Here is a 25000-nt window from a genome sequence, read left to right on the forward strand (position 1 = left end):
CCGTAGTGTATTTCTGTATTGTTTTAGTGATTCACCATAGTGAAGCGTAGACTCAGGTTTTCCGGGTCTCTATGTTTTTGGTTGGACAGGTTTCTCAATTTCTTTCTTAGATTTTTGCATTCTTCATCAAACCATTTGTCATTATTGTTAATTTTCTTCGGTTTTCTATTTGAGATTTTTAGATTTGATAGGGAAGCTGAGAGGTCAAATATACTGTTAAGATTTTCTACTGCCAAGTTTACACCTTCACTATTACAGTGGAACGTTTTACCCAGGAAATTGTCTAAGAGGGATTGAATTTGTTGTTGCCTAATTGTTTTTTGTAGGTTTCCAAACTGCATTCCTTCCATCTATAGCATTTCTTAATGTTACTCAGTTCCTTTGGCTTTGATGCCTCATGATTGAGTATTGCTCTGTTTAAGTAGACTGTGATTTTGCTGTGGTCTGATAGGGGTGTCAGTGGGCTGACTGTGAACGCTCTGAGAGACTCTGGGTTGAGGTCAGTGATAAAGTAGTCTACAGTACTACTGCCAAGAGATGAGCTATAGGTGTACCTACCATAGGAGTCCCCTCGAAGCCTACCGTTGACTATGTACATACCTAGCGTGCGACAGAGCTGCAGGAGTTGTGACCCGTTTTTGTTGGTTATGTTGTCATAGTTGTGCCTAGGGGGGCATATGGGGGAGGGAATGCTGTCACCTCCAGGCAGGTGTTTGTCCCCCTGTGTGCTGAGGGTGTCAGGTTCTTGTCCGGTTCTGGCATTTAGGTCACCACAGACTAGTACATGTCCCTGGGCCTGGAAATTATTGATTTCCCCCTCCAGGATGGAGAAGCTGTCTTCATTAATTATGTCTTCATTCATTACTTCTCTCTCTCTCTCTCTCTGTATCTCTCTCTCTCTCTCTGTATCTCTCTCTCTCTCTCTGTATCTCTCTCTCTCTCTCTGTATCTCTCTCTCTCTCTCTCTCTCTGCTCTCTCTCTCTCTCTCTCTCTCTGTATCTCTCTCTCTCTCTCTCTCTGTATCTCTCTCTCTCTCTCTGTATCTCTCTCTCTCTCTCTCTCTCTCTCTCTCTCTGTATATCTCTCTCTCTCTGTATCTCTCTCTCTCTCTCTCTCTCTCTCTCTGTATCTCTCTCTCTCTCTCTCTGTATCTCTCTCTCTCTCTCTCTCTCTCTCTCTCTCTCTCTCTGTATCTCTCTCTCTCTGTATCTCTCTCTCTCTCTCTCTCTACTCTTCCTCTCTCTCTCTCTGCTCTCTCTCTCTCTCTCTCTCTCTGCTCTCTCTCTCTCTCTCTCTCTCTCTCTCTCTCTCTCTCTCTTCCTCTCTCTCTCTCTCTGCTCTCTCTCTCTCTCTCTCTCTCTCTCTCTCTCTCTCTACTCTTCCTCTCTCTCTCTCTGTATCTCTCTCTCTCTCTCTCTCTCTCTCTCTCTCTGCTCTCTCTCTCTCTCTCTCTGCTCTCTCTCTCTCTGCTCTGCTCTCTCTCTCTCTCTCTCTCTCTCTCTCTCTCCTCTCTCTCTCTGCTCTCTCTCTCTCTCTCTCTCTCTCTCTGTATCTCTCTGCTCTCTCTCTCTCTCTCTCTCTCTCTCTCTGTATCTCTCTGCTCCCTCTCTCTCTCTCTCTCTCTCTGTATCTCTCTGCTCCCTCTCTCTCTCTCTCTCTCTCTGCTCTCTCTCTCTCTCTCTGCTCTCTCTCTGTCTCTCTCTCTCTCTCTGTATCTCTCTGCTCTCTCTCTCTCTCTCTCTGCTCTCTCTCTCTCTCTCTGCTCTCTCTCTCTCTCTCTGCTCTCTCTCTCTCTCTCTCTCTCTCTCTCTCTGCTCTCTCTCTCTCTCTCTCTCTCTCTCTCTCTGTATCTCTCTGCTCTCTCTCTCTCTCTCTCTCTCTCTCTCTCTCTCTCTCTCTCTCTCTCTCTCTGTCTCTCTCTCTCTCTCTCTCTCTCTCTCTCTCTCTCTCTCTCTCTCTCTCTCTCTGCTCTCTCTCTCTCTCTCTCCTCTTCCAACTCTTTACTACCCTGCTGTATGATATCTTAGTGTCTGAGCCTACCTAAACCTTAGTTTAGTTAGTTAGCCTTAGTTTCTACCTTAGTTTAGTTAGTTAGCCTTAGTTTCTACCTTAGTTTAGTTAGTTAGCCTTAGTTTCTACCTTAGTTTAGTTAGTTAGCCTTAGTTTCTACCTTAGTTTAGTTAGTTAGCCTTAGTTTCTACCTTAGTTTAGTTAGTTAGCCTTAGTTTCTACCTTAGTTTAGTTAGTTAGCCTTAGTTTCTACCTTAGTTTAGTTAGTTAGCCTTAGTTTCTACCTTAGTTTAGTTAGTTAGCCTTAGTTTCTACCTTAGTTTAGTTAGTTAGCCTTAGTTTCTACCTTAGTTTAGTTAGTTAGCCTTAGTTTCTACCTTAGTTTAGTTAGTTAGCCTTAGTTTCTACCTTAGTTTAGTTAGTTAGCCTTAGTTTCTACCTTAGTTTAGTTAGTTAGCCTTAGTTTCTACCTTAGTTTAGTTAGTTAGCCTTAGTTTCTACCTTAGTTTAGTTAGTTAGCCTTAGTTTCTACCTTAGTTTCCTTGGTTTGTGTATTGACATCGTCCCCCCTCCTCTCTCCCTTGGTCAGACTCTGACGGTGATGGTGAAGAGTGGTGTGGAGGTGCAGCCGTGTCCGGTCAAGGTGTTGGACACTGACACCATCACACAGGTCAAAGACAAAATCCTAGACCAGATCTATAAAGGAGCTCCCTTCTCACAGAGACCTGCTGCAGACTCACTAGACCTGGGTAAGGAATAGAGGCCTGGGTAAGGAATAGAGGCCTGGGTAAGGAATAGAGGCCTGGGTAAGGAATAGAGGCCTGGGTAAGGAATAGAGGCCTGGGTAAGGAATAGAGGCCTGGGTAAGGAATAGAGGCCTGGGTAAGGAATAGACCAGTGCAGTGGTTTCCAGAACCAATGTAAGGAATAATGAACCCATTTAGTTGGTAAAGCACCTTTCATTCAACGCTTTGCAGCCCAAAGTGCAAACAGATATTTATTTGGAACCACACTCGGGTAATGAACAAATTTACCTGAGACCTGACATGTGTTAGCTAACTCAGTCTTGTAGCATTCAGACAACACGGGTTCAACCCAGTCTTGTAGCATTCAGACAACCTGGGTTCAACCCGGTCATGCAGCATTCAGACAACCCGGGTTTCAACCCAGTCTTGCAGCATTCAGACAACCTGGGTTCAACCCAGTCTTGCAGCATTCAGACAACCCGGGTTCAACCCAGTCTTGTAGCATTCAGACAACCTGGGTTCAACCCAGTCTCGTAGCATTCAGACAACCCGGGTTCAACCCAGTCTTGCAGCATTCAGACAACCTGGGTTCAACCCAGTCTTGCAGCATTCAGACAACCCGGGTTCAACCCAGTCTTGCAGCATTCAGACAACATATATGATTTGTCTCGTCAGAATGGCGATCGGGACAGGCGGGTCACCTGACACTGTCAGACGATGACGTCACAGCGATCGTCCAGGGGCGCTGGAAGAAACTCAACACTCTGCAGCACTACAAGGTACCACACACACACACACACACACACACACACACACACACACAGAGACCACTATACAACCACCACTACACACAGAGACCACTATACAACCACCACTACACACAGAGACCATTATACAACCACCACTACACACAGAGACCACTATACAACCACCACTACACACAGAGACCACTATACAACCACCACTACACACAGAGACCACTATACAACCACCACTACACACAGAGACCATTATACAACCACCACTACACACAGAGACCACTATACAACCACCACTACACACAGAGACCACTATACAACCACCAATACACACAGAGACCACTATACAACCACCACAGTCTTGTTCAGTAGGAGTGCAGAGTCTTGTTCAGTAGGAGTGCAGAGTGGTGTTCAGAATGGTGTTCAGGAGGAGTGCAGAGTGGTGTTCAGGAGGAGTGCAGAGTGGTGTTCAGGAGGAGTGCAGAGTGGTGTTCAGGAGGAGTGCAGAGTGGTGTTCAGGAGGAGTGCAGAGTGGTGTTCAGGAGGAGTGCAGAGTGGTGTTCAGGAGGAGTGCAGAGTGGTGTTCAGGAGGAGTGCAGAGTGGTGTTCAGGAGGAGTGCAGAGTGGTGTTCAGGAGGAGTGCAGAGTGGTGTTCAGTAGGAGTGCAGAGTGGTGTTCAGTAGGAGTGCAGAGTGGTGTTCAGTAGGAGTGCAGAGTGGTGTTCAGGAGGAGTGCAGAGTGGTGTTCAGGAGGAGTGCAGAGTGGTGTTCAGGAGGAGTGCAGAGTGGTGTTCAGTAGGAGTGCAGAGTGGTGTTCAGGAGGAGTGCAGAGTGGTGTTCAGTAGGAGTGCAGAGTGGTGTTCAGTAGGAGTGCAGAGTGGTGTTCAGTAGGAGTGCAGAGTGGTGTTCAGTAGGAGTGCAGAGTGGTGTTCAGTAGGAGTGCAGAATTTTTGTTCAGTAAACAGGAAACAACTGGAAGGTGGAGAGCCTGTCTTATCCAATCAGAAACACTAACCCTTGTGCTGTGTTCCCCACTGAACACGGCTTGGATGTTGATAGGTTTTGGTGTTTTCTCTCCTCAGGTGCCAGACGGAGCTACAGTGGCTCTGATCCCCAGATCAGCTGCTGTCGTGGGGATTCACCAGGTCTACCAGACTGGAGAGAGTAAACACTGTTATACTAGAACCTTTTATACTACTATAGAACCTGTTATACTACTATAGAACCTGTTATACTACTATAGAACCTGTTATACTATAGAACCTGTTATACTACTATAGAACCTGTTATACTACTATAGAACCTGTTATACTATAGAACCTGTTATACTACTATAGAACCTGTTATACTATAGAACCTGTTATACTACTATAGAACCTGTTATACTACTATAGAACCTGTTATACTACTATAGAACCTGTTATACTACTATAGAACCTGTTATACTACTATAGAACCTGTTATACTACTATAGAACCTGTTATACTACTATAGAACCTGTTATACTACTATAGAACCTGTTATACTACTATAGAACCTGTTATACTACTATAGAACCTGTTAAAATATAGAACCTGTTATACTATAGAACCTGTTATACTATAGAACCTGTTATACTACTATAGAACCTGTTATACTATAGAACCTGTTATACTATAGAACCTGTTATACTACTATAGAACCTGTTATACTATAGAACCTGTTATACTATAGAACCTGTTATACTATAGAACCTGTTATACTATAGAACCGGTTATACTATAGAACCTGTTATACTATAGAACCTGTTATACTATAGAACCTGTTATACTATAGAACCTGTTATACTACTGTAGAACCTGTTATACTATAGAACCTGTTATACTATAGAACCTGTTATACTACTATAGAACCTGTTATACTACTATAGAACCTGTTATACTACTATAGAACCTGTTATACTATAGAACCTGTTATACTATAGAACCTGTTATACTATAGAACCTGTTATACTATAGAACCTGTTATACTATAGAACCTGTTATACTATAGAACATGTTATACTATAGAACATGTTATACTATAGAACCTGTTATACTACTATAGAACCTGTTATACTATAGAACCTGTTATACTATAGAACCTGTTATACTATAGAACCTGTTATACTGTAGAACCTGTTATACTATATAACCTGTTATACTATAGAACCTGTTATACTATAGAACCTGTTATACTACTGTAGAACCTGTTATACTATATAACCTGTTATACTATAGAACCTGTTATACTATAGAACCTGTTATACTACTATAGAACCTGTTATACTATAGAACCTGTTATACTATAGAACCTGTTATACTATAGAACCTGTTATACTATATAACCTGTTATACTATAGAACCTGTTATACTATAGAACCTGTTATACTACTGTAGAACCTGTTATACTATAGAACCTGTTATACTATAGAACCTGTTATACTACTATAGAACCTGTTATACTACTATAGAACCTGTTATACTACTATAGAACCTGTTATACTATAGAACCTGTTATACTACTATAGAACCTGTTATACTACTATAGAACCTGTTATACTATAGAACCTGTTATACTACTGTAGAACCTGTTATACTATAGAACCTGTTATACTACTATAGAACCTGTTATACTATAGAACCTGTTATACTATAGAACCTGTTATACTATAGAAACTGTTATACTATAGAACCTGGTATACTACTATAGAACCTGTTATACTACTATAGAACCTGTTATACTATAGAACCTGTTATACTATAGAACCTGTTATACTATAGAACCTGTTATACTACTATAGAACCTGTTATACTACTATAGAACCTGTTATACTACTATAGAACCTGTTATACTACTATAGAACCTGTTATACTACTATATAACATGTTATACTATAGAACCTGTTATACTACTATATAACCTGTTATACTACTATAGAACCTGTTATACTATAGAACCTGTTATACTACTATAGAACCTGTTATACTACTATAGAACCTGTTATACTACTATAGAACATGTTATACTGTAGAACCTGTTATACTGTAGAACCTGTTATACTGTAGAGCCTGTTATACTACTATAGAACCTGTTATACTATAGAACCTGTTATACTATAGAACCTGTTATACTACTATAGAACCTGTTATACTATAGAACCTGTTATACTACTATAGAACCTGTTATACTATAGAACCTGTTATACTATAGAACCTGTTATACTATAGAACCTGTTATACTATAGAACCTGTTATACTACTATAGAACCTGTTATACTATAGAACCTGTTATACTATAGAACCTGTTATACTACTATAGAACCTGTTATACTACTATAGAACCTGTTATACTATAGAACCTGTTATACTATAGAACCTGTTATACTATAGAACCTGTTATACTATAGAACCTGTTATACTGTAGAACCTGTTATACTATATAACCTGTTATACTATAGAACCTGTTATACTATAGAACCTGTTATACTACTGTAGAACCTGTTATACTATAGAACCTGTTATACTATAGAACCTGTTATACTACTATAGAACCTGTTATACTATAGAACCTGTTATACTATAGAACCTGTTATACTACTGTAGAACCTGTTATACTATAGAACCTGTTATACTACTATAGAACCTGTTATACTATAGAACCTGTTATACTATAGAACCTGTTATACTATAGAAACTGTTATACTATAGAACCTGGTATACTACTATAGAACCTGTTATACTACTATAGAACCTGTTATACTATAGAACCTGTTATACTATAGAACCTGTTATACTACTGTAGAACCTGTTATACTATAGAACCTGTTATACTACTATAGAACCTGTTATACTATAGAACCTGTTATACTATAGAACCTGTTATACTATAGAAACTGTTATACTATAGAACCTGGTATACTACTATAGAACCTGTTATACTACTATAGAACCTGTTATACTATAGAACCTGTTATACTATAGAACCTGTTATACTACTATAGAACCTGTTATACTGTAGAACATGTTATACTGTAGAACCTGTTATACTATAGAACCTGTTATACTATAGAACCTGTTATACTATAGAACCTGTTATACTATAGAACCTGTTATACTATAGAACCTGTTATACTACTATAGAACCTGTTATACTACTATAGAACCTGTTATACTACTATAGAACCTGTTATACTGTAGAACCTGTTATACTGTAGAACCTGTTATACTGTAGAACCTGTTATACTGTAGAGCCTGTTATACTATAGAACCTGTTATACTATAGAACCTGTTATACTATAGAACCTGTTATACTATAGAACCTGTTATAATATAGAACCTGTTATACTACTATAGAACCTGTTATACTATAGAACCTGTTATACTATAGAACCTGTTATACTATAGAACCTGTTATACTACTATAGAACCTGTTATACTATAGAACCTGTTATACTATAGAACCTGTTATACTATAGAACCTGTTATACTATAGAACCTGGTATACTACTATAGAACCTGTTATACTATAGAACCTGTTATACTATAGAACCTGTTATACTACTATAGAACCTGTTATACTACTGTAGAACCTGTTATACTACTGTAGAACCTGTTATACTATAGAACCTGTTATACTATAGAACCTGTTATACTATAGAACCTGTTATACTATAGAACCTGTTATACTACTGTAGAACCTGTTATACTATAGAACCTGTTATACTATAGAACCTGTTATACTATAGAACCTGTTATACTATAGAACCTGTTATACTATAGAACCTGTTATACTACTATAGAACCTGTTATACTACTATAGAACCTGTTATACTACTATAGAACCTGTTATACTACTATATAACATGTTATACTATAGAACCTGTTATACTACTATATAACCTGTTATACTACTATAGAACCTGTTATACTATAGAACCTGTTATACTATAGAACCTGTTATACTATAGAACCTGTTATACTATATAACCTGTTATACTATATAACCTGTTATACTATAGAACCTGTTATACTATAGAACCTGTTATACTATAGAACCTGTTATACTATAGAACCTGTTATACTACTATAGAACCTGTTATACTATAGAACCTGTTATACTATAGAACCTGTTATACTACTATAGAACCTGTTATACTATAGAACCTGTTATACTATAGAACCTGTTATACTATAGAACCTGTTATACTACTATAGAACCTGTTATACTACTATAGAACCTGTTATACTATAGAACCTGTTATACTATAGAACCTGTTATACTACTATAGAACCTGTTATACTATAGAACCTGTTATACTATAGAACCTGTTATACTATATAACCTGTTATACTATATAACCTGTTATACTATAGAACCTGTTATACTATAGAACCTGTTATACTATAGAACCTGTTATACTACTATAGAACCTGTTATACTATAGAACCTGTTATACTATAGAACCTGTTATACTATAGAACCTGTTATACTATAGAACCTGTTATACTACTATAGAACCTGTTATACTACTATAGAACCTGTTATACTACTATAGAACCTGTTATACTACTATAGAACCTGTTATACTATAGAACCTGTTATACTATAGAACCTGTTATACTACTATAGAACCTGTTATACTATAGAACCTGTTATACTATAGAACCTGTTATACTATAGAACCTGTTATACTACTATAGAACCTGTTATACTATAGAACCTGTTATACTATAGAACCTGTTATACTACTATAGAACCTGTTATACTATAGAACCCGTTTAATACTATATAGCCTGTTATACTATATAGCCTGTTTAATACTATATAGCCTCTTTAATACTATATAGCCTGTTATACTACTGTAGAACCTGTTATACTACTATAGAACCTGTTATACTGTAGAACCCGTTTAATACTATATAGCCTGTTATACTATATAGCCTCTTTAATACTATATAGCCTGTTTAATACTATATAGCCTGTTTAATACTATATAGCCTCTTTAATACTATATAGCCTGTTTAATACTATATAGCCTGTTTAATACTATATAGCCTGTTATACTACAATTTAGCCTGTTATAATACTATATAGCCTGTTTAATACTATATAGGCTGTTTAATACTATATAGCCTGTTTAATACTATATAGCCTGTTATACTACAATATAGCATGTTATAATACTATATAGCCTGTTTAATACTATATAGGCTGTTTAATACTATATAGCCTGTTTAATACTATATAGCCTGTTATACTACAATATAGCATGTTATACTACAATATAGCCTGTTATAATACGATATAGCCTGTTTAATACTATATAGCCTGTTTAATACTATATAGCCTGTTTAATACTATATAGCCTGTTTAATACTATATAGCCTGTTTAATACTATATAGGCTGTTTAATACACTGTAGCCTGTTGAATACTATATAGGCTGTTTAATACTATATAGCCTGTTATACTACTATATAGCCTGTTATACTACTATATAGCCTGTTTAATACTATATAGCCTCTTTAATACTATATAGCCTGTTTAATACTACTATATTGCCTGTTGAATACTATATAGGCTGTTTAATACTATATAGCCTGTTTAATACTATATAGCCTGTTTAATACTATATAGCCTGTTATAATACTATATAGCCTGTTATACAATATAGCCTGTTATACAATATAGCCTGTTATACTATATAGCCTGTTTAATACTATATAGCCTGTTTAATACTATATAGCCTGTTTAATACTATATAGCCTGTTATACTACAATATAGCCTGTTATAATACTATATAGCCTGTTTAATACTATATAGGCTGTTTAATACTATATAGCCTGTTTAATACTATATTGCATGTTTAATACTATATAGCCTGTTATACTATATAGCCTGTTATACTACAATATAGCCTGTTATACTACAATGTAGCCTGTTATAATACTATATAGCCTGTTTAATACTATATAGGCTGTTTAATACTATATAGCCTGTTTAATACTATATAGCCTGTTTAATACTATATAGCCTGTTTAATACTATATAGCCTGTTTAATACTATATAGCCTGTTTAATACTATATAGGCTGTTTAATACTATATAGCCTGTTTAATACTATATAGCCTGTTTAATACTATATAGCCTGTTATACTACAATATAGCCTGTTATAATACTATATAGCCTGTTTAATACTATATAGGCTGTTTAATACTATATAGCCTGTTTAATACTATATAGCCTGTTTAATACTATATAGCCTGTTTAATACTATATAGCCTGTTTAATACTATATAGGCTGTTTAATACACTGTAGCCTGTTGAATACTATATAGGCTGTTTAATACTATATAGCCTGTTATACTACTATATAGCCTGTTATACTACTATATAGCCTGTTTAATACTATATAGCCTCTTTAATACTATATAGCCTGTTTAATACTACTATATTGCCTGTTGAATACTATATAGGCTGTTTAATACTATATAGCCTGTTTAATACTATATAGCCTGTTTAATACTATATAGCCTGTTATAATACTATATAGCCTGTTATACAATATAGCCTGTTATACAATATAGCCTGTTATACTATATAGCCTGTTTAATACTATATAGCCTGTTTAATACTATATAGCCTGTTTAATACTATATAGCCTGTTATACTACAATATAGCCTGTTATAATACTATATAGCCTGTTTAATACTATATAGGCTGTTTAATACTATATAGCCTGTTTAATACTATATTGCATGTTTAATACTATATAGCCTGTTATACTATATAGCCTGTTATACTACAATATAGCCTGTTATACTACAATGTAGCCTGTTATAATACTATATAGCCTGTTTAATACTATATAGGCTGTTTAATACTATATAGCCTGTTTAATACTATATAGCCTGTTTAATACTATATAGCCTGTTTAATACTATATAGCCTGTTTAATACTATATAGCCTGTTTAATACTATATAGGCTGTTTAATACTATATAGCCTGTTTAATACTATATAGCCTGTTTAATACTATATAGCCTGTTATACTACAATATAGCCTGTTATAATACTATATAGCCTGTTTAATACTATATAGGCTGTTTAATACTATATAGCCTGTTTAATACTATATAGCCTGTTTAATACTATATAGCCTGTTTAATACTATATAGGCTGTTTAATACTATATAGCCTGTTTAATACTATATAGCCTGTTTAATACTATATAGCCTGTTTAATACTATATAGCCTGTTATAATACTATATAGCCTGTTTAATACTATATAGGCTGTTTAATACTATATAGCCTGTTTAATACTATATAGCCTGTTTAATACTATATAGCCTGTTTAATACTATATAGCCTGTTGAATACTATATAGGCTGTTTAATACTATATAGCCTGTTTAATACTATATAGCCTGTTTAATACTATATAGGCTGTTTAATACTATATAGCCTGTTTAATACTATATAGCCTGTTTAATACTATATAGCCTGTTGAATACTATATAGGCTGTTTAATACTATATAGCCTGTTTAATACTATATAGCCTGTTTAATACTATATAGCCTGTTTAATACTATATAGGCTGTTTAATACTATATAGCCTGTTATACTACTATATAGCCTGTTTAATACTATATAGCCTCTTTAATACTATATAGCCTGTTTAATACTACTATATTGCCTGTTGAATACTATATAGGCTGTTTAATACTATATAGCCTGTTTAATACTATATAGCCTGTTTAATACTATATAGCCTGTTTAATACTATATAGCCTGTTATAATACTATATAGCATGTTATACTATATAGCCTGTTTAATACTATATAGCCTGTTTAATACTATATAGCCTGTTATACTGTATAGCCTGTTATACTATATAGCCTGTTATACTATATAGCCTGTTATACTATATAGCCTGTTTAATACTATATAGCCTGTTATACTATATAGCCTGTTTAATACTATATAGCCTGTTTAATACTATATAGCCTGTTATAATACTATATAGCCTGTTATAATACTATATAGCCTGTTATACTATATAGCCTGTTTAATACTATATAGCCTGTTTAATACTATATAGCCTGTTTAATACTATATAGCCTGTTTAATACTATATAGCCTGTTATAATACTATATAGCCTGTTATAATACTATATAGCCTGTTATAATACTATATAGCCTGTTATACTATATCGCCTGTTTAATACTATATAGCCTGTTATACTATATAGCCTGTTATACTATATAGCCTGTTTAATACTATATAGCCTGTTATAATACTATATAGCCTGTTATACTACTATATAGCCTGTTATAATACTATATAGCCTGTTATACTATATCGCCTGTTTAATACTATATAGCCTGTTATAATACTATATAGCCTGTTATAATACTATATAGCCTGTTATAATACTATATAGCCTGTTATAATACTATATAGCCTGTTATAATACTATATAGCCTGTTATAATACTATATAGCCTGTTATAATACTATATAGCCTGTTATAATACTATATAGCCTGTTATAATACTATATAGCCTGTTATACTATATCGCCTGTTTAATACTATATAGCCTGTTATACTATATAGCCTGTTATACTATATAGCCTGTTTAATACTATGTAAGAACTGTTTCCAAAATGGCACCCTATACGTTTATCAAAGAGATGTACTACTATAGTATAAAGGATATGTTTCCCCCTGTCCAAAATGGCACCCTATACGTTTATCAAAGAGATGTACTACTATAGTATAAAGGATATGTTTCCCCCTGTCCAAAATGGCACCCTATTCCCCTTGGTAAGGACACTAGTTTTAGGGAATACAGTGCCATTTCAATTTAAGTGTGACCTGGAAGTGTGTCCCTCTGTGCGCTCCGTAGAGACACCCATGTTGGAGGGGGAGGGGGAGGAGGGGCTGAGGCTGTGGCACCTGGTGAAGTCCAATGAGGAACCAGAGATCCCTAAACACAGGAAGAGCAGCATGAGAGAGAGGGAGAGGGCCAAGGCCATACCAGAGATATACCTGACACGACTACTATCTATGAAGGTAGGTACACACACACACACACACACACACACACACACACACACAGAGGGAGAGGGCCAAGGCCATACCAGAGATATACCTGACACGACTACTATCTATGAAGGTAGGTACACACACACACACACACACACACAGGGAGAGGGCCAAGGCCATACCAGAGATATACCTGACACGACTACTATCTATGAAGGTAGGTACACACACACACACACACACACACACACACACAGAGGGAGAGGGCCAAGGCCATACCAGAGATATACCTGACACGACTACTATCTATGAAGGTAGGTACACACACACACACACACACACAGAGGGAGAGGGCCAAGGCCATACCAGAGATATACCTGACACGACTACTATCTATGAAGGTAGGTACACACACACACACACACACACACACACAGAGGGAGAGGGCCAAGGCCATACCAGAGATATACCTGACACGACTACTATCTATGAAGGTAGGTACACACACACACACACACACACAGAGGGAGAGGGCCAAGGCCATACCAGAGATATACCTGACACGACTACTATCTATGAAGGTAGGTACACACACACACACACACACACACACACACACACACACACACACACAGAGGGAACAGACCAAGGCCATACCAGAGATATACCTGACACGACTACTATCTATGAAGGTAGGTACACACACACACACACACACACACACACACACACACACACACACACACACACACACACAGAGGGAACAGACCAAGGCCATACCAGAGATATACCTGACACGACTACTATCTATGAAGGTAGGTACACACACACACACACACACACAGAGGGAACAGACCAAGGCCATACCAGAGATATACCTGACACGACTACTATCTATGAAGGTAGGTACACACACACACACACACACACACACACACACAGAGGGAACAGACCAAGGCCATACCAGAGATATACCTGACACGACTACTATCTATGAAGGTAGGTACACACACACACAAACACACACACACACACACACACACACACACACACAGAGGGAACAGACCAAGGCCATACCAGAGATATACCTGACACGACGACTATCTATGAAGGTAGGTACACACACACACACACACACAGAGGGAACAGACCAAGGCTCTACCAGTTACATACTGTATTACCCATACTGTTTGAATGTAGATGCTATATAGATATGTAGCTGGTAAAGTTTATATACCCAGCTGCTGTGTCTCTCTCCCCTCCAGGGGACGCTGCAGAAGTTTGTCGACGATGTGTTCGTAGCCATCCTCAACACCAAGCGCCCTCCTCCCATCGCTGTGCGTTTCTTCTTTGACTTCCTGGATGACATGGCGGAGAAACACGGCATCGACGACCCCGAGACTGTGCACATCTGGAAGACCAACAGGTCAGTCAGTCAACCATTGGCTGATTGATGCTTATTGTTCTTTAGGAGGTCCAACGGGCCCAGTCAGACAACCATTGACTGATTGATGCTTATTGTTCTTTAGGAGGTCCAACGGGCCCAGTCAGTCAACCATTGGCTGATTGATGCTTATTGTTCTTTAGGAGGTCCAACGGGCCCAGTCAGTCAACCATTGGCTGATTGATGCTTATTGTTCTTTAGGAGGTCCAACGGGCCCAGTCAGACAACCATTGACTGATTGATGCTTATTGTTCTTTAGGAGGTCCAACGGGCCCAGTCAGACAACCATTGACTGATTGATGCTTATTGTTCTTTAGGAGGTCCAACGGGCCCAGTCAGACAACCATTGGCTGATTGATGCTTATTGTTCTTTAGGAGGTCCAACGGGCCCAGTCAGTCAACCATTGACTGATTGATGCTTATTGTTCTTTAGGAGGTCCAACGGGCCCAGTCAGACAACCATTGACTGATTGATGCTTATTGTTCTTTAGGAGGTCCAACGGGCCCAGTCAGACAACCATTGGCTGATTGATGCTTATTGTTCTTTAGGAGGTCCAACGGGCCCAGTCAGACAACCATTGGCTGATTGATGCTTATTGTTCTTTAGGAGGTCCAACGGGCCCAGTCAGTCAACCATTGGCTGATTGATGCTTATTGTTCTTTAGGAGGTCCAACGGGCCCAGTCAGTCAACCATTGGCTGATTGATGCTTATTGTTCTTTAGGAGGTCCAACGGGCCCAGTCATTCAACCATTGACTGATTGATGCTTATTGTTCTTTAGGAGGTCCAACGGGCCCAGTCAGTCAACCATTGACTGATTGATGCTTATTGTTCTTTAGGAGGTCCAACGGGCCCAGTCAGACAACCATTGACTGATTGATGCTTATTGTTCTTTAGGAGGTCCAACGGGCCCAGTCAGACAACCATTGATGCTTATTGTTCTTTAGGAGGTCCAACGGGCCCAGTCAGTCAACCATTGACTGATTGATGCTTATTGTTCTTTAGGAGGTCCAATGGGCCCAGTCAGTCAACCATTGACTGATTGATGCTTATTGTTCTTTAGGAGGTCCAACGGGCCCAGTCAGTCAACCATTGACTGATTGATGCTTATTGTTCTTTAGGAGGTCCAACGGGCCCAGTCAGTCAACCATTGACTGATTGATGCTTATTGTTCTTTCGGAGGTCCAACGGGCCCAGTCAGACAACCATTGACTGATTGATGCTTATTGTTCTTTAGGAGGTCCAACGGGCCCAGTCAGTCAACCATTGGCTGATTGATGCTTATTGTTCTTTAGGAGGTCCAACGGGCCCAGTCAGTCAACCATTGGCTGATTGATGCTTATTGTTCTTTCGGAGGTTCAACGGGCCCAGTCAGACAACCATTGGCTGATTGATGCTTATTGTTCTTTAGGAGGTCCAACGGGCCCAGTCAGTCAACCATTGGCTGATTGATGCTTATTGTTCTTTAGGAGGTCCAACGGGCCCAGTCAGTCAACCATTGGCTGATTAATGCTTATTGTTCTTTAGGAGGTCCAACGGGCCTCAATCAGACAACCATTGGCTGATTGATGCTTATTGTTCTTTAGGAGGTCCAACGGGCCCAGTCAGTCAACCATTGACTGATTGATGCTTATTGTTCTTTAGGAGGTCCAATGGGCCCAGTCAGTCAACCATTGACTGATTGATGCTTATTGTTCTTTAGGAGGTCCAACGGGCCCAGTCAGTCAACCATTGACTGATTGATGCTTATTGTTCTTTAGGAGGTCCAACGGGCCCAGTCAGTCAACCATTGACTGATTGATGCTTATTGTTCTTTAGGAGGTCCAACGGGCCCAGTCAGGCAACCATTGACTGATTGATGCTTATTGTTCTTTAGGAGGTCCAACGGGCCCAGTCAGACAACCATTGACTGATTGATGCTTATTGTTCTTTAGGAGGTCCAACGGGCCCAGTCAGTCAACCATTGACTGATTGATGCTTATTGTTCTTTAGGAGGTCCAATGGGCCCAGTCAGTCAACCATTGACTGATTGATGCTTATTGTTCTTTAGGAGGTCCAACGGGCCCAGTCAGACAACCATTGACTGATTGATGCTTATTGTTCTTTAGGAGGTCCAACGGGCCCAGTCAGTCAACCATTGACTGATTGATGCTTATTGTTCTTTAGGAGGTCCAACGGGCCCAGTCAGTCAACCATTGACTGATTGATGCTTATTGTTCTTTAGGAGGTCCAACGGGCCCAGTCAGTCAACCATTGACTGATTGATGCTTATTGTTCTTTAGGAGGTCCAACGGGCCCAGTCAGACAACCATTGGCTGATTGATGCTTATTGTTCTTTAGGAGGTCCAACGGGCCCAGTCAGACAACCATTGACTGATTGATGCTTATTGTTCTTTCGGAGGTCCAACGGGCCCAGTCAGACAACCATTGACTGATTGATGCTTATTGTTCTTTAGGAGGTCCAACGGGCCCAGTCAGACAACCATTGGCTGATTGATGCTTATTGTTCTTTAGGAGGTCCAACGGGCCCAGTCAGACAACCATTGACTGATTGATGCTTATTGTTTTTTCGGAGGTCCAACGGGCCCAGTCAGACAACCATTGACTGATTGATGCTTATTGTTCTTTCGGAGGTCCAACGGGCCCAGTCAGACAACCATTGACTGATTAATGCTTATTGTTCTTTCGGAGGTCCAACGGGCCCAGTCAGACAACCATTGACTGATTGATGCTTATTGTTCTTTAGGAGGTCCAACGGGCCCAGTCAGACAACCATTGACTGATTGATGCTTATTGTTCTTTCGGAGGTCCAACGGGCCCAGTCAGACAACCATTGACTGATTGATGCTTATTGTTCTTTCGGAGGTCCAACGGGCCCAGTCAGACAACCATTGACTGATTGATGCTTATTGTTCTTTCGGAGGTCCAACGGGCCCAGTCAGTCAACCATTGACTGATTGATGCTTATTGTTCTTTCGGAGGTCCAACGGGCCCAGTCAGACAACCATTGACTGATTGATGCTTATTGTTCTTTAGGAGGTCCAACGGGCCCAGTCAGACAACCATTGGCTGATTGATGCTTATTGTTCTTTCGGAGGTCCAACGGGCCCAGTCAGACAACCATTGACTGATTGATGCTTATTGTTCTTTCGGAGGTCCAACGGGCCCAGTCAGACAACCATTGACTGATTGATGCTTATTGTTCTTTCGGAGGTCCAACGGGCCCAGTCAGTCAACCATTGACTGATTGATGCTTATTGTTCTTTCGAGGTCCAACGGGCCCAGTCAGACAACCATTGGCTGATTGATGCTTATTGTTCTTTAGGAGGTCCAACGGGCCCAGTCAGACAACCATTGACTGATTGATGCTTATTGTTCTTTAGGAGGTCCAACGGGCCCAGTCAGGCAACCATTGGCTGATTGATGCTTATTGTTCTTTAGGAGGTCCAACGGGCCCAGTCAGACAACCATTGACTGATTGATGCTTATTGTTCTTTCGGAGGTCCAACGGGCCCAGTCAGTCAACCATTGACTGATTGATGCTTATTGTTCTTTCGGAGGTCCAACGGGCCCAGTCAGACAACCATTGGCTGATTGATGCTTATTGTTCTTTAGGAGGTCCAACGGGCCCAGTCAGACAACCATTGACTGATTGATGCTTATTGTTCTTTAGGAGGTCCAACGGGCCCAGTCAGGCAACCATTGGCTGATTGATGCTTATTGTTCTTTAGGAGGTCCAACGGGCCCAGTCAGTCACTGGGTCCTGGTTTGTCTTTCTGTAAAGTCTACAGTGCTTTGCAAAAGTATTCATCCCCCTTGGCATTTTTCCTATTTTGTTGCATTACAACCTGTAATTTATATGGATATTTAATTGGATTTCATGTAATGGACAAACACAAAATAGTCCAAATTGGTGAAGTGAAATTTTAAAAAATTACTTTGTTTAAAAGAATGCTAAAAAATTAAAAACGGAAAATGGTGCGTACATATGTATTCACCCCCTTTACTATGAAGCCCCTAAATAAGATCTGGTGCAACCAATTACCTTAAGAAGTCACAGAATTAGTTAAATAAAGTCCACCTGTGTGCAATCTAAGTGTCACATGATCTCAGTAAATATACACCTGTTCTGAAAGGCTCCAGAGTCTGCAACACCACCAAGAATGCGGCACCATGAAGACCAAGGAGCTCTCCAAACAGGTCAGGGACAAAGTTGTGGAGAAGTACAGATCAGGGTTGGGTTATAAAAAAAAATATATTAGAAATGTTGAACATCTCACGGATCACCATTAAATCCATTATTTAAAAAATGAAAGAATATGGCACCACAACAAACCTGCCAAGAGAGGGCCGCTCACCAAAACTCACTGACCAGGCAAGGTGGGCCTTAATCAGAGAGGCAACAAAGATACCAAAGATAACCCTGAAGGAGCTGCAAAGCTCCACAGTGGAGATTGGAGTATCTGTCCATAGGACCACTTTAAGCCGTACACTCCACAGAGCTTGGCTTTACGAAAGAGTGGCCAGAAAAAAAGAAATTTCTTAAAGAAAAAAATAATTAAACACGTTTGGTGTTCGCCAAAAGGCATGTGGGAGACTCCCCAAACACATGGAAGAAGGTACTCTGGTCAGATGAGACTAAAATTGAGCTTTTTGGCCATCAAGGAAAAAGCTGTATCTGGCGCAAACCCAACACCTCTCATCACTCCGAGAACACCATCCCCACAGTGAAGCATGATGGTGGCAGCATCATGCTGTGGGGATGTTTTTCATCGGCAGGGAAACTGGGAAACTGGTCAGAATTGAAGGAATGATGGATGGTGCTAAATACAGGGAAATTCTTGAGGGAAACCTGTTTAAGTCTTCCAGAGATTTGAGACTGGGATGGAGTTCGCCCTCCAGCAGGACAATGACCCTAAGCATACTGCTAAAGCAGTGGTTTAAGGGGAAACATTTAAATGTCTTGGAATGGCCTAGTCAAAGCCCAGACGTAAATCTAATTGAGAATCTGTTGTATGTCTTAAAGATTGCTGTACACCAGTGGAACCCATCCAACTTGAAGGAGCTGGAGCTGTTTTGCCTTGAAGAATGGGCAAAAATCCCAGTGGCTAGATGTGCCAAGCTTATAGAGACATACCCCAAGAGACTTGCAGCTGTAATTGCTGCAAAAGGTGGCTCTACAAAGTATTGACCTTGGGGGGTGAATAGTTCTGCACTGGAGGGGGGTGAATAGTTCTGCACTGGAGGGGGTGAATAGTTCTGCACTGGAGGGGGTGAATAGTTCTGCACTGAATAGTTCTGCACTGGAGGGGGTGAATGGTTCTGCACTGGAGGGGGTGAATGGTTATACACTCTCAAGTTTTCAGTTTTTTTGGTCTTATTTCTTGTTTATTTCACAAGAAAAAATATTTAGCATCTTCAAAGTGGTGAGCGTGTTGTGTAAATCAAATGATAGAAACCCCCAATAAATCTATTTTAATTCCAGGTTGTAAGGCAACAAAAAAATAAAAAATGTCAAGGGGCGTGAATACTTTCAGAAGCCTCTGTAAATACATTTCTAAAAGAAGCAGCTTTTGGTAAGCTGCTGTCTAACAGAACATATAACTTTAATCAAATGAAAGTCTTCTGTTATAAAAGTTGACTGAAAATTAGAAGAGAGTCAAATCAAATCAAATTTTATTTGTCACATACACATGGTTAGCAGATGTTAATGCGAGTGTAGCGAAATGCTTGTGCTTCTAGTTCCGACAATGCAGTAATAACCAACAAGTAATCTAACTAACAATTCCAAAAAACTACTGTCTTATACACAGTGTAAGGGGATAAAGAATATGTACATAAGGATATATGAATGAGTGATGGTACAGAGCAGCATAGGCAAGATACAGTAGGTGATATCGAGTACAGTATATACATATGAGATAAGTATGTAAACCAAGTGGCATAGTTAAAGTGGCTAGTGATACATGTATTACATAAGGATGCAGTCGATGATATAGAGTACAGTATCAACGTATGCATATGAGATGAACAATGTAGGGTAAGTAACATTACCGACTGCATTGCAATCAGTGACTGAGCAGACTGACTGAGCAGACTGACTGAGCAGACTGACTGATCACCTTGCGTCCTGAATAACTGCTGGTTGTTATTATTCCGTCTTCTGACGGTGATCAGCAACGTGATATTCTTGAACACTGTCGTTGTATTTTCTTCCGTAAAGGACTGACGTTTCCCTGCATAACCACCTCTCCTCCCTCCCTTTCCTCCAGCCTGCCTCTGAGGTTCTGGGTCAACATCCTGAAGAACCCTCAGTTTGTGTTTGATGTCCAGGTGACCGATAGCGTGGACGCTGTCCTCTCTGTCATCGCGCAGACGTTCATCGACTCCTGTACCACCTCCGAACACAAAGTCGGACGGGTCAGTCATTTTTTTATAGTATTTTTATAGAAATTTCACAAATGTTCTCCCATATTAAGAGAACAAAGAAAACAAAACAAAAAAAGACTGATATTAAACACACAAAATAAGTTTAAAAATGGAATTGGGTCCAACACATGGAACATAAAGTGTAATCCTGAGACAAGTAAACAACCACCATTCTAGTCACGCCCTGACCATAGAGAGCCCTCTGGGTTTTCTAGGTGTTGTGTTTCTATGTTGGTGGTGTGTGTGTCTGGGTCCCAATTGGAGGCAGCTGGTAATCGTTACCTCTAAATGGGGATCATACTTAGAAACACAACACCTAGAAAACCCCCCTAGTCACGCCCTGACCATAGAGAGCCCTCTGGGTTTTCTAGGTGTTGTGTTTCTATGTTGGTGTGTGTGTCTGGGCCCCAATTGGAGGCAGCTGGTAATCGTTACCTCTAAATGGGGATCATACTTAGAAACACAACACCTAGAAAACCCCCCTAGTCACGCCCTGACCATAGAGAGCCCTCTGGGTTTTCTAGGTGTTGTGTTTCTATGTTGGTGGTGTGTGTGTCTGGGTCCCAATTGGAGGCAGCTGGTAATCGTTACCTCTAAATGGGGATCATACTTAGAAACACAACACCTAGAAAACCCCCCTAGTCACGCCCTGACCATAGAGAGCCCTCTGGGTTTTCTAGGTGTTGTGTTTCTATGTTGGTGGTGTGTGTGTCTGGGTCCCAATTGGAGGCAGCTGGTAATCGTTAACTCTAAATGGGGATCATACTTAGAAACACAACACCTAGAAAGCCCCCCTAGTCACGCCCTGACCATAGAGAGCCCTCTGGGTTTTCTAGGTGTTGTGTTTCTATGTTGGTGTGTGTGTCTGGGCCCCAATTGGAGGCAGCTGGTAATCGTTACCTCTAAATGGGGATCATACTTAGAAACACAACACCTAGAAAACCCCCCTAGTCACGCCCTGACCATAGAGAGCCCTCTGGGTTTTCTAGGTGTTGTGTTTCTATGTTGGTGTGTGTGTCTGGGCCCCAATTGGAGGCAGCTGGTAATCGTTACCTCTAAATGGGGATCATACTTAGAAACACAACACCTAGAAAACCCCCCTAGTCACGCCCTGACCATAGAGAGCCCTCTGGGTTTTCTAGGTGTTGTGTTTCTATGTTGGTGTGTGTCTGGGCCCCAAGGCGCAGCAGCGTGAGTAGAGTTCCACATATTTATTAAACTTCCCAAAACAACAAATAATTAACCTTACGTAGCCTACGCACATAGGCACTATACAAAACAATAACCCACATCACAGGTGGGGAAAAAGGGACACACTAAGTATGATCCCCAATTAGAGGTAACGATTATCAGCTGCATCCAATTGGGAACCATATACACACCAACATAGAAACATAACACCTAGAAACGCCCCTAGTCACGCCCTGACCGAAAACACCTTAGAGAACCCTGAGGGCTCTCTATGGTCAGGGTGTGACAATTCTAAGTAAATCCTTGCAGCAGAATAGCTGATAAATCAGTTTCTAGGTCATTTAAATAAGGTCCCCACACTTTGTAGAACTGATCTGTTGTAGAATGCAATGTACATGTCGCATATTCCAATGGCACCCATTCAAATAGTATCTTATGCCAACCCTTAATAGAAGGGACCTTGTCATTAATCCACCGGTGCAGCGCAGCGGCCTAGGGCATTGCATCTCAGTGCAAGAGGTGTCACGACAGTACCTGGTTTGAATCCAGGCTGTATCACATCCGGCCGTGATTGTCCCGTGTGGTGGGGCACAATTGCCCCAGCGTCGTCCGGGTTTGGTCGGGGTAGACCGTCATTGTAAATAATAATTTGTTCTTAACTGACTTGCCTAGTTATTTTTTTTTTTAAATAATTACATTTTAAAAAGAGGTTTTTCCCCTCGCTGCGAAGGTTAGGATGTTGTAAAGACTCCTCTTGCACACAGAACTAACATGTCTACTAGGGAGACCTAACAGTAAAGAACTAACATGTCTACTAGGGAGACCTAACAGTAAAGAACTAACATGTCTACTAGGGAGACCTAACAGTAAAGAACTAACATGTCTACTAGGGAGACCTAACAGTAAAGAAGATGGCTCCAATTCTAGGTCGACCCCCTAGGATTTGTTCAATTTCTTGCAGAACACTAGACCAGTATCTTAGTATTTTGGTACAGGACCATAAACAATGTGTTAGGTTGCCTGTATCAGTCTGACATTTAAGACACTGAGGGGAAGAGGAAGAGGAGATGAAAACATGTCTGTGATTTGGGGATGTATGCAATCTGTGTATTATTCTGAACTGGATTCTCTAGGACGATTACATAGAGATATTGTTTTTGCACATCTCCAAATGTCCTCACACATCTCCTCGTCAATAGTAACAGACAATTCTTTCTCCCACACTGGTTTCCACCCTCTGTTTGTCTACGGTAGAAAAGGACCTGAAAGCATCATAAATACCATTTACGGACATTTTCCTTTGTGAGGGGAAAAAAAAAACATCAGGGTTGCCAATCAAGGTGGTGGTCTTTAAAATATGTCTTACTTGAAGGAAGTGGAAGAAGTCCTGCTTTGGGAGTCGATATTTATCAACCATCTGCTCAAATGATAAAATCTTATCAACAAATAAATAATTTAGTCTGCCTATTCCTTTTATCAAGCCAGCTTCCAGCAATCCTGATCCAATATTTTTTTATTTAACTAGGCAAGTCAGTCACAATCCGCTTGTATTTGTTTATTCATTCATTAGAATGAATGAATTTGTTATTTAGAGGGAATCAGTAATCATTGATAATGATTACAGTAATCATTGATTGGGGTCAGGACAGGAGATCTCGTAGGTCCTCATCATTTCTGTTCAGAGTGGATAATGCCGAGGAACAGGAGACTTTGTTTTGTATGACGATGATGATGACGATGGTCGTTTTGTTTTTGACAAACATAATCTCTCTTAACGTGGTGATGTTGATTTCCTGCCAACAGGACTCTCCAGTGAACAAGTTGCTCTACGCCAGAGAGATCCCCAGATACAAGCAGCTGGTTGAGAGGTGAGACAGACATTCATAATTAATCAATAGAAAAACTCTCCATTCAGGCATTATTATAATTCTTACTCAGGAGCTATTGGAGCTGGTTATTGGAGCTGGTTATTGGAGCTGGTTATTGGAGCTGGTTATTGGAGCTAGGTTATTGGAGCTAGGTTATTGGAGCTGGTTATTGGAGCTGGTTATTGGAGCTAGGTTATTGGAGCTGGTTAGGAGCTAGGTTATTGGAGCTAGGTTGGAGCTGGTTATTGGAGCTGGTTATTGGAGCTAGGTTATTGGAGCTAGGTTATTGGAGCTGGTTATTGGAGCTAGGTTATTGGAGCTGGTTATTGGAGCTGGTTATTGGAGCTGGTTATTGGAGCTGGTTATTGGAGCTAGGTTATTGGAGCTAGGTTATTGGAGCTAGGTTATTGGAGCTAGGTTATTGGAGCTAGGTTATTGGAGCTAGGTTATTGGAGCTAGGTTATTGGAGCTAGGTTATTGG

The 25000-nt window shown here is 39.7% G+C and overlaps 1 protein-coding gene across 4 annotated transcripts in view; it reads left to right on the plus strand.

Moving 5' to 3' along the window:
* plxnb3 (plexin B3) overlaps positions 1 to 25000 on the plus strand; it is a 299550-nt gene that overhangs the window by 269997 nt on the left and 4553 nt on the right. For all 4 annotated transcript variants that reach the window (XM_042299850.1, XM_042299847.1, XM_042299849.1 and 1 more), the window contains exons 28-34: positions 2601 to 2760; positions 3433 to 3536; positions 4597 to 4678; positions 13448 to 13614; positions 14853 to 15013; positions 21304 to 21451; positions 24455 to 24519. In XM_042299850.1, the coding sequence (XP_042155784.1) occupies positions 2601 to 2760; positions 3433 to 3536; positions 4597 to 4678; positions 13448 to 13614; positions 14853 to 15013; positions 21304 to 21451; positions 24455 to 24519 (887 nt within the window). The remainder of the gene's footprint in view (positions 1 to 2600; positions 2761 to 3432; positions 3537 to 4596; positions 4679 to 13447; positions 13615 to 14852; positions 15014 to 21303; positions 21452 to 24454; positions 24520 to 25000) is intronic.

The sequence above is a fragment of the Oncorhynchus tshawytscha genome, linkage group LG16 (genome assembly GCF_018296145.1).
Source record: "Oncorhynchus tshawytscha isolate Ot180627B linkage group LG16, Otsh_v2.0, whole genome shotgun sequence".
Lineage (NCBI taxonomy): Eukaryota > Metazoa > Chordata > Actinopteri > Salmoniformes > Salmonidae > Oncorhynchus > Oncorhynchus tshawytscha.